This window comes from Leopardus geoffroyi, chromosome B2, assembly GCF_018350155.1.
Source record: "Leopardus geoffroyi isolate Oge1 chromosome B2, O.geoffroyi_Oge1_pat1.0, whole genome shotgun sequence".
Taxonomy (NCBI): domain Eukaryota; kingdom Metazoa; phylum Chordata; class Mammalia; order Carnivora; family Felidae; genus Leopardus; species Leopardus geoffroyi.
Window position 1 is genome coordinate 132134099 of NC_059332.1, and position 15223 is coordinate 132149321.

General features: G+C 41.9%; 1 protein-coding gene across 6 annotated transcripts in view; it reads left to right on the forward strand.

Annotated features, from left to right (window-relative positions):
- The window catches only part of GRM1 (glutamate metabotropic receptor 1), a 429332-nt gene that overhangs the window by 356765 nt on the left and 57344 nt on the right, over positions 1-15223 (forward strand). For all 6 annotated transcript variants that reach the window (XM_045499937.1, XM_045499938.1, XM_045499940.1 and 3 more), the window contains exons 5-6: positions 1725-1971; positions 7322-7490. In XM_045499937.1, coding sequence (XP_045355893.1) covers positions 1725-1971; positions 7322-7490 — 416 coding nt within the window. The remainder of the gene's footprint in view (positions 1-1724; positions 1972-7321; positions 7491-15223) is intronic.

The following is a 15223-nucleotide window of genomic DNA, read 5'->3' on the forward strand; positions in this document are numbered from 1 at the left end:
TTCACATTTTCAACTATGTCTAAGTAGTTAAGCTTTTTTTTAAAGTTTATTTATTTATTTTTGAGAGAAAGAGAGAGTAGAGAGGGGTGGGGGTGGGGGAGAGAGAAAGAGAGAGAGAGAGGGAGAGAGAGAAGATCCTAAACAGGCTCTATGCTCAGCATGGAGCCTGACATGGGGCTGGATTCATGACCTGGGATCATGACCTGAGCCGAAATCAAGAGTCAGACGCTCAACCAACTGGTCCACCCAACAGTTAAGCTTTTTTTTTTTTTTTTTTTTTAATTTTTTTCTAACGTTTATTTATTTTTGAGACAGAGAAAGACAGAGCATGAAGGGGGGAGGGTCAGAGAGAGGGAGACACAGAATCTGAAACAGGCTCCAGGCTCTGAGCTGTTAGCACAGAGCCTGACGCGGGGCTCGAACTCACGGACTGTGAGATCGTGACCCGAGCTGAAGTCGGACGCTTAACCGACTGAGCCACCCAGGCGCCCCCAGTTAAGCTTTTAAAAATAACTTTCAGAAATGTCTTATTTCATCTCAAGCTCAACATCAGTATCAAGACTCTTTACCTTCTCTTATAAGCACTCCAACCTTCTTTAACTTCTCTGCTGCTCTCGGGCTGGAACTTTAGTGTCCAGTGGCCTATCTAGGCTGGAACAAAGAGGTCATCTGGTTGGGGTGCAAGGGGCCTTGTGGTGTTCTCAGTCCCATCAATAGCTAAACTCACCACCTTTCCCACCTTCTGGCACCTGGAACACACACCATAGGCCTCCCACCCCCCAGAAACGATCAGTCTGGGTGGGGGGAGGGGAGGAAAAGCCCACCGTAGACAAAAGCAAGTTTCTGGAACTAAATACACCATCTCTCAATTATGCCAGTGATGTGTTTCAAATCGATTTTGTTTTACAAACCTGTTATTTTTTTTTTCAACAAATCCAGTTGGTTTCTGAATTTCTCATCCATACATAAGTCCTCAAATTTACACTTCTGATATGGAGCTCATATCTAAGTCGATACTGTTCTTGTGAAACTCATTTGGCAATTGGGGAACTTTAGATCACTTTTGACACAGGTGAAAATGATTGCAGGGTTTTTGAAATTCACTGGTAAATGTTAAATGTTAAAAGTAAGTGTCTAGTATGACTTTTCCATCAAGAAACAATTTACCTTGGTTTCCAATAATCAGCAAATCTGATTCAAATATTTCTATACTGTCAACTATATATAAGGAGAGATTTATACTATCTAGTTCTTACTCTGGATTTTTGTGGCCCTAGATATAAAAAAATTAGTCGAATCATCAAAAGAAAATATCAGGGCTTAGGTAATGCACAAACTGAGTTATTATAGACTGTGCATTGTCATAGAGGATATTAAAAATGTACCGTGATCTAGGGAGACTTTTAATATAAGTTTCTGTGAGCCAAGAGAGAATAAGAGTTATTTTCATTGCTCCTGAAGGATTTCCTTGCAATATTTGAAAGTTCTTTATTTTCACCTGTATGGAGTTTGTGTCATATGTTATAAAACCATTATTGAATTCAGAAAATAAAATTGAATAAGCTATTTGCAGCTAGAATTAGTGCTAGTCACAAGTACAAGGCTTGTACAAGTGGACTTGGCTTTTCCTTCCTCTGAGAGCCCTGAAAAGCATTTGAGAATAAAACATGTGTTCCGAGACCTCATTATTGCAACCTTGGTAGCAGTCTGTTTTTGTGTTGCAGGCAATGAAAGCTTAGAAGAAAACTACGTCCAGGACAGTAAGATGGGGTTTGTCATCAACGCCATCTACGCCATGGCTCACGGGTTACAGAACATGCACCACGCCCTCTGCCCGGGCCACGTGGGCCTCTGTGATGCCATGAAGCCCATCGACGGTAGCAAACTCCTGGACTTCCTCATCAAGTCCACATTCATCGGTGTGTCTGGAGAGGAAGTGTGGTTTGATGAGAAAGGGGATGCTCCTGGAAGGTAAAGCCATCTGTTCTGTATTGGGTTCAGATAACCGTGGGACCCTCTCCGAGTAGACAGATGGCAACTCTGGGCCCTTTGTTTCCATGGTTTCCAGGTGTCAGGAGAATAGATATGACTTAATAGATAAGAAGATAGGGCTAATCTCAGTTGGACGTTATGTCATAAAACATTGAAAACTTACTGGTAAACCCACAATCCTGTATTCTTCCAGTGGATCCCCCCTACCCAGCTATCACCCCAGCCCTTCCCTCAGGATGTGTACAAGCCCAGGAAACTGGAAAGATGACACCTGGGTGGCAGGACCCTCTCTGGCAGTGCTAACACCAGACCAGCATCTCTCTGATTGATCGGTTGGAAGGCCATGCTGGTTGTGTAATATGCTTTTTTAAAGGCATACTTATTTATTTTGAGAGAGAGGGAGAAAGTGAGCAGAGGAGGGACAGAGTGATAGAGGGGGAGAGAGAGAGAGAAAGAGAGAGAGAAAGAGAGACAGAGAGAAAGAGAGAGAGAGAGAGAGAGAGAGAGAGAGAGAGAGAGAGAGAACCCCAAGCAGTTTCCACGCTGTCGGCGCAAAGCCTGATGTGGGGCTCGATCCCACAAACCATGAGATCAATACCTGAGCTGAGATCAGGAGTCAGACTCTTAATTGACTGAACCACCCAGGCGCCTCTGGTTGTGTAATATTTTAATAAGAGCTTAATATTTGAAGAGTACTAAACCCTCTTCTCAGGCTAACTTATATTCCTGCTAATATGTCTCTTGAAACAAAACAAGAAAAAAGAATTTTCTTTCTGGTATCGAATCTTTATGGCTTCCAAAGAATCAAGAAGCAAGGAAAAATTAAACCTAACTAATATGTATATTTTCCCCCATATCATTTTATACACTGTCTGTTCTGCAACAGCTGCTTTTATAACATCAGTTAGCTCACATATGATTGGTAGGGAATGATGTCAGTTTAAAGTGCAGTTTTCCAGGCATACAAACAAACTGATGTTCGTTCACATGAATGTTTTTTTCTAGGCAAGGGATAATCAGAATCGCAGGGGAAGATTAAAGTCTGCAGCAGGAAAGAAAAAGGCCCTCAGCTTGGCTGCTATGCAGTATGCCCACAATCTTGTTTTTTTTTTTTTTTTCTTCTCTGTCTCTCTCTCTCATAAGCCCTGTTATCTTTCAGTATATGATTTTACAGAATGAGAAATTTTAGGAAAGCATATGTTGTGCTAAAATGGAACATCAAATCATTTAATCCTCATTGCTGTAGGCATATCATTATCCTCTTTTACAGATGAGAAACTGAGTGTCAGAGAAACTAAAAAACTCACCTAAATTCATGCAGAGAGTAGCTGGTAGAGGCAGTGCCGTCTGGATCTGAGGCCTATAATCTTTCTGCCATATCGCCCTGCCTTTTAGCTAATCCTAAAATTGGGCAAAGTTGCTGGCAGCCTTCTTAATGTCATTTCAGAGGTACTGTAAGAGACTATCTGACCCTAAATAATTCTTGACATATCTCTTCCTCTCATGTAAGCTTAAAGTTCTGTGTTCAGAGAGTGCCTTGTGGGGATTCTCCCTGTGAAAATCCCACAGCCCTGGGAAGGATAAGTGATATAAGTAATTGTCAGCAATTACAATGATGGATTTATCAGATTCCTTCCAGGCTGCAGTTAGGTCGGAGGAGATTCATATCAAAACGTGAGTGGGGTGGGTGGAATGATTTAAGGCCTGGGAATGTGGAAAACTTCCAGGTGCTGGGCACCTTAGGAAACTGTACCAAAGGGAACCAGTGGACCTGGGATTCAGAGCCCTGACCACTCTCCCCTTTAAGCGCCTGGTTGTAATCCTGGGTTCCACTGGGATCTGTAAACTGGGATCTGTAAACTGTCAGATTTGGTATGGAAACCTTCCTTCATGATTCTGTAAGAGGATATATACAATGTGCCTAGTACAAAGCCAGATGAATTTTTTTTTAAGTTTGTTTGTTTGTTTGTTTGTTTTGAGAAAAAGAGAGTAAGTGGGAGAAGGGCAGAGAGAGAGAGAGAGAGAGAGAGAGAGAGACAGAGAATCCCAAGCAAGCTCCACACAGCCAGCGCAGAGCCAGGTACATCACTGGAGCTCATGAACATGAGATTATGACCTAAGCTGAAACCAAGAGTTGGATGCTTACCTGACTGAGCCACCCAGGCACCCCTCCAGATGCATTTTAGACACTCCATACATATGAGTTTCCTCCTGATCTCTTTATTTGTAAGTTATCCAAAACATAGGCACGTACTTTTAGCTGGTTTTTCCTCTGTGCAATTACATATTTAAATCATGAGCTTTCCTCTGGGTCCCTTTCCAGGATCATTTCCTCATGCTTGAAACTGGTCATCTTATTCTGTGTTCAGTTTTGGTCTCAACCACCTCCCTCTGCTTCCATCCCCTCTCATACCACCATTCATGCTTTTGGTCCCTCTTGTAATTATTTTAGTTAATCATCATGCAACATAAACTGAGTGCATTGAGAGGGTGCTATAAAATTGTAATTTACAGCATAGGGATATTCCAAATAAATGCCAACATGCTGAGAAGAGACTCTAGGGTCAAGAGAAAAGAGCGGTGTTCATTAACACACATAGCACAGGAGAAGGCTCTATTTAGTATCTCATGTTTTTCCCTTGGTATCTTTCAGTATTTTTTTTTCCTCCAGCTTTTGTGACTTTTTGAAAATGTGTTTTCATACCAAAATATTACAAATTTTTCAGTTTCTAAATGCTAATGAAGTGTGAATTGATCTCTCCTTTTGAAGAGCAAATGTTGAAATAAGTCTTAGGAAACTGATCTATAGGAAAAAGATACTCTAAAGCTGGCATTGCACCAAAGCCTTCGCTGAAAGTATGTATGGAAAGTCAATAAGAATATGGGGCAAAGCATAAAAATTAAGGGAAATAAAAATGGAAATTATTCACCAAACATTCACAGCAGGTTCTATAACCATAGTGAATTTAAAATGGAAACATTTTGGAGGTATATATTAGCATCATTGATCAGCAAGATGAATAAGGGCCGATAGCCCACAATCAATACCCACTTGGGTGTCACTCAGAGAGCCACTAAGAACATGTGGGTATGGCTCAGCAACAAGAAGAATCAGAACTTTTATTTATTAGCCAAAAATCTGAACAACAAAGAGATGAATAATATGCTCCAGGCGTGCCATTTTCCTTTCTCACGTGGTAAGGTCTATTCAGGAAAATGAGGAAAAACTTCTTTCCCTCTCCCAGAGTCCCCTTTCCCTCTGGAGAAATTGCCAGAATTTGGATGTGGAGAAGCCACTAGCCACCCTGTGGGTGGCAGAATGTGTTTGCACATTAAGAACAGGCAGGAAAGCCAACAAAGGATAGTAGTTGTCTAGATAAAGAACTAAGACATTTATAGCAAATAGGTTTTGGAAGCCAATTAAGGTTGACAATAGCTTCCGGAGAGTGCTGGACTGGGACTCTGAGTCTGCATAGGGTTTAGAGAGAAAGAATTCCAGAATGGATTAGGTAAGGGTGTGGGAGGTTGGAAGATGAGGAAGAGGAATGCATATTAGTTAATTGCCATCTATTTCCTCAGGTCCAGCACAAAGAGCAAGAGACCATCCCTCTCTATTCTAGGGCAGCGTGGTGGGAACTCTGCATAGGTATTACAGCAAAGAGAATTCTGCTTTGCAAAACCAGAAAGGGAGAGTCAGACATACATTTTTGGGAAACTGCCAAATGAGTTATAGTTTACTCAGAGTAAAGAGCAACATGGAGAGAGGATTGAAGAAGGCCAGAGAATTTGCAAAGACTGAGAGAGAAATAGCTGTGCAAGTATAAAAATGTTCTCCAGTTTTCATACAGTAATGGAAATAACTAGAGTATTTTAGGGCATTCATAGTAATACAAATATGAATGATATAGTGATATTGGCTTATGTATGCATTTGTCCCAGTTGTAAAATAGTTTTTTTACATGCCTTATGTCAATAAATCCCCACAAGAACCCTGTGAGCCTTTAAGCGGTTAGTGAAATTCCTAAGTAGTATAATCTACTGTTAAAATGTTAGAAAAGAGATTCTAGCTTATGCATTCTAATGCCAAGTCCTGTGCTCTTTTCATCGCATTGGAGAATGTTTTCCATTGCCCATGCTGGAAAATGATGAGGTCTGGCCCCCAAAGCACCCTCTGGCTGCAGTGTGAGTTTCTAAATGTAGATGTTGCCATAGTGTACCATTGCAGCATTTGAAATAACTGAAGTAACTGACACCGATTATTTGGATTCAGAAATGTTTGTCCTAATCAGGGAAGAGACCAGTTTAAATGTCAGTGCTCAAGATGCTAAATCCCCAACATCCTTGTTAATTAAAGCTGCTGTTTCTCAGATTTCTTGCTTTATTAGCACCTAAAATAGGTTCCAGACTTGGTAAAACTCACTTCTTTTGATCCAGTGTAATGAAAATGGCAACCGAATGTGAAAAAGAACATTAGAATGACAGTAATCAAGTTAAGAGATTAGTAGTCTCCAGGTGCCTGGATGGCTCAGTCAGTTGGACGTCTGACTCTTGATCTCTGCTCAGGTTGTGATCTCATGGTTTGAGATGAAGCCCCCACATCAGGCTCTGCCCTGACAGCATGGAGCCTGCTTGGGATTCTCTCTCCTCCTCTCTCATTCTGCCTCCCCCTGACTTGCATGCACACTCTCTCTCTCAAAAGAAATAAATAAACATTAAAAAAAAAAAAAAGAAATTTGGGTGCCTGGGTGGCTCAGTCAGTTAAGCGTCTGATTTCAGCTCAGGTCATGATCTCGCGGTTTGTGAGTTTGAGCCCTGTGTGGGGCTCTGTGCTGACAGCTCGGAGCCTGGACCCTGCTTCGGATACTGTGTCTCCCTCTCTCTCTGCCCCTACCCCACTTGCACTCTGTCTCTCTGTCTCTCTCAAAAATAAATGGACATTAGACAATTAAAAAAGAAAAGAAAAGAAATCAATGTTCTCAAGAATCACGACTTGTTCAAAGAATAACTTAGTGAATAATGATTTGAAGGAGATGATAATCAATTCAACACACATAGGATTAGTTTTGAATAGAATAAGCAGAGAGAAAAGTGCAGGAGTAATACATTCTTTAGCAAATATGGACAATACACAGAGACTAAAGAATGAAACACACGTTTTGGAAAATTGGGAGAAACATTAGAAACAAACGAAAATATTGACAAGCGTTAGGCCGTGAGATAATTCTAGCTTTTTTATCTCCCTTCTCTCTGTGACATCTGTTTACCAAATTTCTTTGTTTTCTAGATCATGTCCATATTGTCCAAGGCACATGTGTTGTTTTCCCTGTAGGTATGATATCATGAACCTGCAGTACACCGAAGCTAATCGCTATGACTATGTACATGTCGGAACCTGGCACGAAGGCGTGTTGAACATCGATGATTACAAAATCCAAATGAACAAGAGTGGAATGGTGCGGTCTGTGTGCAGTGAACCTTGCTTAAAGGGTCAAATTAAGGTAAGCTGACCACAAAAGCTTTCTTAGACAGAATGAGGCCTCCTGCATGGACTACGGAAAGAAAAACAGACATTTTTCTTAGACAAGCCTGTCCAGAAGGGATATGCCAGGCTTACTGTTTTTGTTCTTGTGTTTAGCTAAAATTGGAAAAACAAAGGAAGATTAGGAAATGAAATAGGCAAACCATTCGAATATTGGAGAATAGTCCTTTGAATCGCAATGATGAGCCTGACCCTTCAATTTAATCTAGAAAGGGAAGGGACAAATACTTGAATATAAAAATTGAAACAGAAGTAAATGTGGACACCAAAACCAATGTACCGCTGAGTCATAGTTCTAGCTATTGTTAGAGAGAGCAGAAGCTGAACAATACTAAATAAGCACGTAATTAACATAAAAGAAGCTGCAAGGAGCTAACGCAGAAGCTGCTTATCATTTCTCTTTCCATCGCCACGTTCTTTGATTTTCCTGAAACTGACATTTTCTAGCCAAGAGAGAGTCCTCACTTCCTAGTTATTCTTAGAAGCTTTTTTATCAGCCTGGGGCAAGTGAGGAACCACGATATTGCTGTATGCATAACAGTAGAGTAAATAAACATCAAATATCGAACATTTGGCTGGACGTGCTAGAGAGGATTCTCAGTGAGGAAGGCATGGGCACAGCGCTTCTCTGTATCTCATGCTATTTAAAACCACACTGGATGATGCACTAGGAAATGGAGTGTAGGGAAGTGATCGCCAACTGGCAAGAGTATGGGTGAAATGACCTGGTAGGTCTTTCCCCTCTCTAATTTTCTGTGATTCATCTCTGGGAGCAGACAGACTGTCACATAAATGTCACACAGCACAGCTGGGCTGGAGGCGGTACCGGGTGAGGCACTGGCAGTCTGGCCATGCCACCATGCCACCTGCCATTCTTATTCCCAGGAGCTGGGGAACCACCCCTGTAGGAAGAAGCCCTGAGTAGTACACTGAGGGATCTTGGAGCAAGAGTGTAGTCATGTGTGGAAGTGCCGGTGCAGAAACTGGAAAAGCCCAGCCTCTACTGGTCAGTGAAAGCAGAGGATTTGGAAGTTGTAACATCTTTTTTTTTTTTTTAAGTTTATTTATTTATTTTGAGAAAGAGAGAGAGAGAGAGAGAGAGCACGTGGGGGAGGGACAGAAAGACAGGGATAGAGAAAATCCCAAGCAGCCTCCACACTGTCACTGTCAGAGCAGAACCTGACATGGGGCTTGAATTCACAAACTGCAAGATCATGACTTGAGCCGAAATCAAAAGTTGGATGCTTAACCAACTGAGCCACCCAGGTGCCCCAAGCTGTAACATCTTTTGAAGAGCTGTCCTGATGGACTCCAGCTCTCAGGGATCCCAACCACTTTGAGGAAGAAACAAACTTCTGAGATAATTTACCTTAGTTGGTTTGTCTGATTGATTGCATTTTATGATTTTTTTTAATCAGGATATAGTTGACACACAATGTTACATTAGTTTTATTCACCCTAGTCTTAAGTATCTTGTTCCTTCTATGCAGATGTGATATTAAAATTTTTTAATATTTATTTATTTTTGAGAGAGAGAGAGAGAGAGAGCGAGTGGGGGAGGGACAGAGAGGGGGGGGGTGGAGACAGACTCTGAAGCAGGCTCTAAGCTCCGAGCTGTCAGCACAGGGCCCTATGCGGGGCTCGAACCCATGAACCATGAGGTCATGACCTGAGCCTAAGTCGGATGCTCAACCGACTGAGCCACCCAGGTGCCCCCAGATGTGATATTAAAAGTACTTAATAGTTGCCATGCCAACTAACTGATCAGAATGGACTCCTTCTTGGCTCTGTGAGAAGGTGCTGGAGGCATCCCACCAAGCTGAGAGTTAGTCCTTGAATGGTGGGAAGATTTGGGCAAGGAGTCCTGTAAGGCAGGAGTAGTGTGGAGCATTCAGGAAGCTCGAAGATACCATGAGTTTGCACTCTGGGCAGAAGTATTTCAGCAGTGTAAGCATGGCTGCAGCCAATCCAGTGTGTACAGGCTGTAGGTCAGCAAGGCTGCTCCTCAGGAATCCCATTTCTGATTCTTGTCCCCACAGAATTCTTCCATATGAGGCTGTCTGATGGTTTAAACTCCAGAGGCCCAAAGCTTCCTAATTGTTGCTATGAGATGCCAGACCACTGGACTCTAATTTTGTCATCCTTTCTGGATGGCGGGGAAAATGGGACATCTGAGACAGAGGTCGTACTGAGGGGACAATGTGAATCAAGGGGTATCGCATGTGTGACTCAGGCCTTTCCAGCTGGGGGGGGAACATCGTCTATGCTGCAAACAACTACTGTAAAACGTTATGGAACTACAAAGTTGGTGTTTTTCAGAGTATAAGAAAAACAGTCAAACAAACAAACTGTGGCAAGAGAAAACAAATCATTCCAAAGATTCCCTGAACTCCAGCCGCCTTCCACCACAATTCCCTGCTGTTACTGTGGTTACTGGTAGGCCATGAATGGGGGCTCACGTACCATGTGGATTCCCATTTGTACCTTTCAGAAGAAAGGCCTTTCCTCCCCAGGTTCACAAGAAAGGCTGTCATACATCTCTATGCCTAGATACTAAAGTATTTCTGGCTTCACGTTTGCATTACGCCCATGCAGTGTTTGTTATTGAAGGAGATCCCAGAAATCATCGCGGAGCCATTACAGAGCACTCGCTATAAATGCAAATCTCTTGGGGTCTAATTTTAGAAATATTGTGTACCCTGCAGGAAGAAAATATGCCTGTTCTCAATGGCACCTGGAGTGGAGGTGGGGGGGGGGGGTGTGTGGAATGTTTGTTTGTTACCCATAAGCACCATGGGAGGTATGCAAACAAATGAAATCTGAATCCCATTTACCAAATGATCGCACTTATATTCTCACACCACCAATTTGCCACCCACCAGGCCCAGGATGCAAAGAGCCAGATCCCTCAGTAGCCACCACAAAGACAGGAGAGAGGCAACATAGAAGGCGATTATAGGACTTGCACTGGTATTCACTGGAAAGCATAATGCTTAGAAAGGGATTATTCATTTTAAATATAGAATGCCATTTAAAATGCTAAAATAAATTATTTGACTTTTTAAACGATAACCCATAGAGCTTTCTTATGGTAATTTCCCTTGAAGCAGTTAAAAGTAGTTTTCTTATGTTATCGATTCTTAGAAATCTACATATAATGTCTTATAAAAGCAGAAATTTCTTTTTAACCATTCCAGAAACACAGTTAAGTAAAATCAAACTTTTTATTGATGTGTGTTTTATTAGTCAGGGTTCAATCGGGGAAAAAAGAACCCTTGCCAGGTTGTTCGATAGACTGGTTATAAAAGTAAAAGAGGACACCAAGCCACCGCAGAGCTGAGTGACAGCAAGAATCATCCTCACCCCAGGCCAGAGGGACACAGGGAGGAGTCACAGCTGCTCCTGAACTGGCCCCTGAAGCAGGGAGGGGAGGATACCTTGGCTTCCCCTCTCTCCCTCGCTTGAGTCTCTCACTAGGTCCCTGCATTTGGCCAGCTTCATCCAGAAGACATTGGCAAGAAAGCCCGGACAGTGTAGTTCACAGGTTTCCTCAAAACCTTAAAACTAAGCACTGCCTAAGTGCTAGTGCATTACTGGGAAATGGAATTCTCAGACGCAAGAGTGAAGGGAAAGGGAAAAGGAGACACAGAAGCACGGAAGCCCCTGCCACCGCCACCACCACCGTCACTAAAGTGATGCTTTACTGAGCAGGATGCCACTTCACTGAGTATAACCGGTCATTCAACCTCAGAGAGATCTCTGGGTGGGCCACTTGGAGTAGCTACTGGAGCAAGGAGGGGGGAAGAATGTGTGCGCCTATGCCGTGCCATTTTCTGTTTCCTGTGGACAAAGTTTACTCACAGGAAGGAGTATCTTCTGATCCCTTTAGACAGCTACTGGGGAAGCCAGAATCTATGTCTGGTCCCATGGTCCTTTTTCAGGTCTGGGAGCAGTTGGGTCCCATGCGGTCTGGTCTGGGCTTCTGCTGTGGTGACTGCAATGGAGGTAGCTGAAACCCAGTGACGGAGTCATGGGAGAGACAGACAGTTGGACATGCCAAGAAAAGAGACAACAGTGATAGAGACTGAAGTATGGGTTGCAGAAGTGTCCAGGACTTTCCACGAGCCAGTGGCCAAGGGCCTGAGAGAGAGGCTAGAAGAGGATCTAAGGCAGCACACAAAGTGTGGACAGTGAATCTGCAGTCAAACACCAACAGCCTGCACATGTGGTGATCTCCTGCACCAGGCCTGCAGCCATTTTCCTTGGTGTGGTGAAGAGCCAAGAAGGAGTGGGAAGGTGAAGGCAGCAGTGAAAGGAAGGAGAAGGGAGGCAATAGAGGTCAGGGATAAATATTTTTCAAGCATATTCTTGTGCAAGTACAATAATAGACACATTACAGTCACCATTTCAATGATTCCTTAAAATAACACTTTGAAAGCAGATATTGTGGACCCCATTATACAGATGGGGAATCTGAAGCCCAGAGAGGTTGAGTCATTTGCCCCAAGCTCTCTCAAGCTAGAAAGTGCCAAAGCTGGGATCAGAGCCAGCCCAGAGCTCTGATCACCTCACTGCCTCGTGTGGTTCAATTGCCTGTCATTAGATGAACTGGTGTATTTCCTACTAATGCAAGTTTCAGTTGCTAAGCTTTATTTTCTCAGGAGTTCACAATAAACTTATAAATAGAGAGGCACTTTAACAGGGAACAGAATCGAGAATTGAAGACGCAGTATTAGTGCGGGAGGTTGGGAGAGTTTAATAGAGGCAGGGAATCCGGCAGAGATGTCGAGGGAAAAGATCCTGCAGATTGCTTTCACTGGCTCCTATTCTTTCCTTTCCTCTCTGTCTTTTTTTTTTTTCTCCCCTAAGTTTGTCTGTGGGTTCTTTGCTTTAAGAGGATTATTTGGGGGCTGGGATTTGGGCATGATGAATGGACAGCACTGATTCCTCCTGTTCTCACCTGGCCAATCAAAATAAAATTCTGAAGTTACATGAATGTAATAGAATAGATCACAAATATTTCCCGATTTACAGAGGCCATATTGTCATATAGTGAAATATACCTTACGTACATATAGAAAAGCCCAAGTACATGTATCTTACAAACTACAGACTTTGGAATTAGGTTAACTAATTTCCTTTCAAGAGATAAGTCTGATTCTTTCCTATTTCTTGGTATTTTCTATTGGAAAGATAAAAATTTAGTTTCAAAGGTGTTGGCAGGGTGGACCTCAGAAGATAACTTATACCTGCTAGAATCCCTTGTTCAGCTTCAGCTTCCTGCATCACCCTGAGTTTCCCACTCCAGTTAGATCAGCAAAGAGGCCAAACCACTGATTTGCTGAGTATCAAACTAAAAAGGACATGTTCATTTTCATTGTGATCCCAGACTCCTTCAAAGATGGAAGGAAGCTAGGACAGTCTATTAAGAAACCATTAACCATTGACCTTTAATTGGAACTACGTATCCTTAGATTTAATAATACCATAAGCATGATTAGGTAACGCTACTAGAGGAGTTTGACTCTAGGTTTTTCTGTTGGTAAGGATAGCTACTTGGCAGATGTTGTCAATGTAAAAATCTTATCGTTTCTAATAATATCCTTCTTTTAAAAATATAATGGCTAATATTAATTTTCACATTAATACTACCACCTGTCAACATAGGCCAGTGATTAAAAAGCAACCACCTTGTTGTAGATCTGATAGTTTAAGACTGCAGAGATTAGGGATGAGAGCCTCACATTCCAGAATGTTTGTCTTCTTTAGCAACCTAAGATCATCCCTTTAATGCCTGCTGTGAACTCATTCTTTCTGTAGCCTCTGTAGCATTGTTTTCCTCTTCCTCTGTACATTTTCCAGCTCTTGAAAGAACACTTTCTATATTTATAGTTGCTTACTTGGCCCAATTCCAGCATTATCCGGCAAGGGACGCTGTCCCTCTGAAAGACTGGATATCTATTTTGATCAAAATTGTCAAGCAGTTAGTACCACCTTCCCTTTCCTAATGATAAATAAATAAATGAGATAAGGTTAAATTTTGTATGATAGAACATATATGATTTGCCAACAATCCTTCCTGTTACTTTATGCAGAAATAGTTACAGGCAATAGATGTGTCTTGGGTCCATGCTCTCCAGTATCAAGGTTGAGAAGAAGATGCAGTCACATTATAACGTGTGTACTCCAGGTAATAACACATCTGCCGATATCACAGTTAAATATCCTCAGGGAGAAAAACAACTTTAATGATGTGATAGAATATGAAACACTGCATTATGTGAAATCAGACAGATGAACTTTGAAAAGTGTTATCATTCCATTTGTTTTGTAATGATGGAAAAGTTGCAAAATTTTCATCAAAATATAAAATAACCAAAAACAGGCTTTAACACCATTTCCGGGTAATTCACCACCTGATGAGATACTGGCCCTTTGATCTCAGTACCCGGAATTGGAAGTTAGGGAAATGGGGTGCACTCTTCTTCCCCCTTCCACTCTACTTACCCTCACATTGAATCTGAGTAGCTCACCTGCTGATTTTCTTCTAGGTCACGTTGTGGATCACGCTTGACAGATTATTTTATATTCAGTTTTTCCATCTGCAGTTGCTCCACATTCAGAGTTCAAAGTGTGCCAATTGCCCTTCTTTATACTTCCAGCTATTTTTGTTTTTATATGATAGGCTATAGCATTTGGAATGGTTTCATTCTCCTCCAGTGCCTCCTCAAAATTGCTCAGATATGTCCTCTTCCCTCCATGGCAGTAGGAGGAGGAATTTTGTCTTGAATTTGGTGTCAAGAGAATCATTTTAGACTGAAATCTACCTCAGGCAAACGTGCTCGTGGTGCAAACAGTCATTACTGTCTGGTCACTACGTGGCTTGCGTGTGCATGTCAGGTCCCCACCACCCAGCCCATCCAGCCCCATCAGCCTGGACTGTCCAGAGAGTTTTCAGAGTTATTTCATGACCGCTAACTGTGAATTATCTTTGAATACTTCCCATATCTGTAATGAGCATTTTTATTTTGGTTCAGCTTTTTCCCCATTTGCTCATAATTTTGATCTAGTTAATATTTCTCTCCTTTTCTCACTTTCAAACATGAAAGAAAACATTAAATTGACCACTTGTATAGCCACCAGCCACATTTAGTAATTGTAAATCCTTCACTCTATTTTTTCTCACCTTACCCTTTCTCTTTCTTTCTTTCTTTCTTTCTTTCTTTCTTTCTTTCTTTCTCCCTCTCTCTCTTTTACTCTGTCCTATGTTCTCCCTGAGCCATTTGAAAGTCAGGTGCAAATATCACGAAACTCGATATCTTAATACCTCAGCTTATGTTCTGTAAGAATAAGGATAGTTCTCATATAGCCATAAGAGGAGTGAAGAAAGTTAGCAATAATATCATCAACCACAACTGTCCCATCCACCTCTGCTTTCTCTCGGTGTGAATCAAAGCAAACTACCCATTTAAACTGTTCACAGTTAATGTAGCCATCCTGGCAACCAGAGAAGTGATGATACGGTTCGTCCATTATGTAATTCTTTCAAAATTCCACTGCAGGATGGCAAGATCTGAATATAAATTGCCCACATGAATATAAAAAACTCCTTATCTGAGAAGCCTGTGATTACATAACATTGATGTGATCTCCCCAGGCAACTAAAAATATATTGGCTGCAATTTTGAAAAA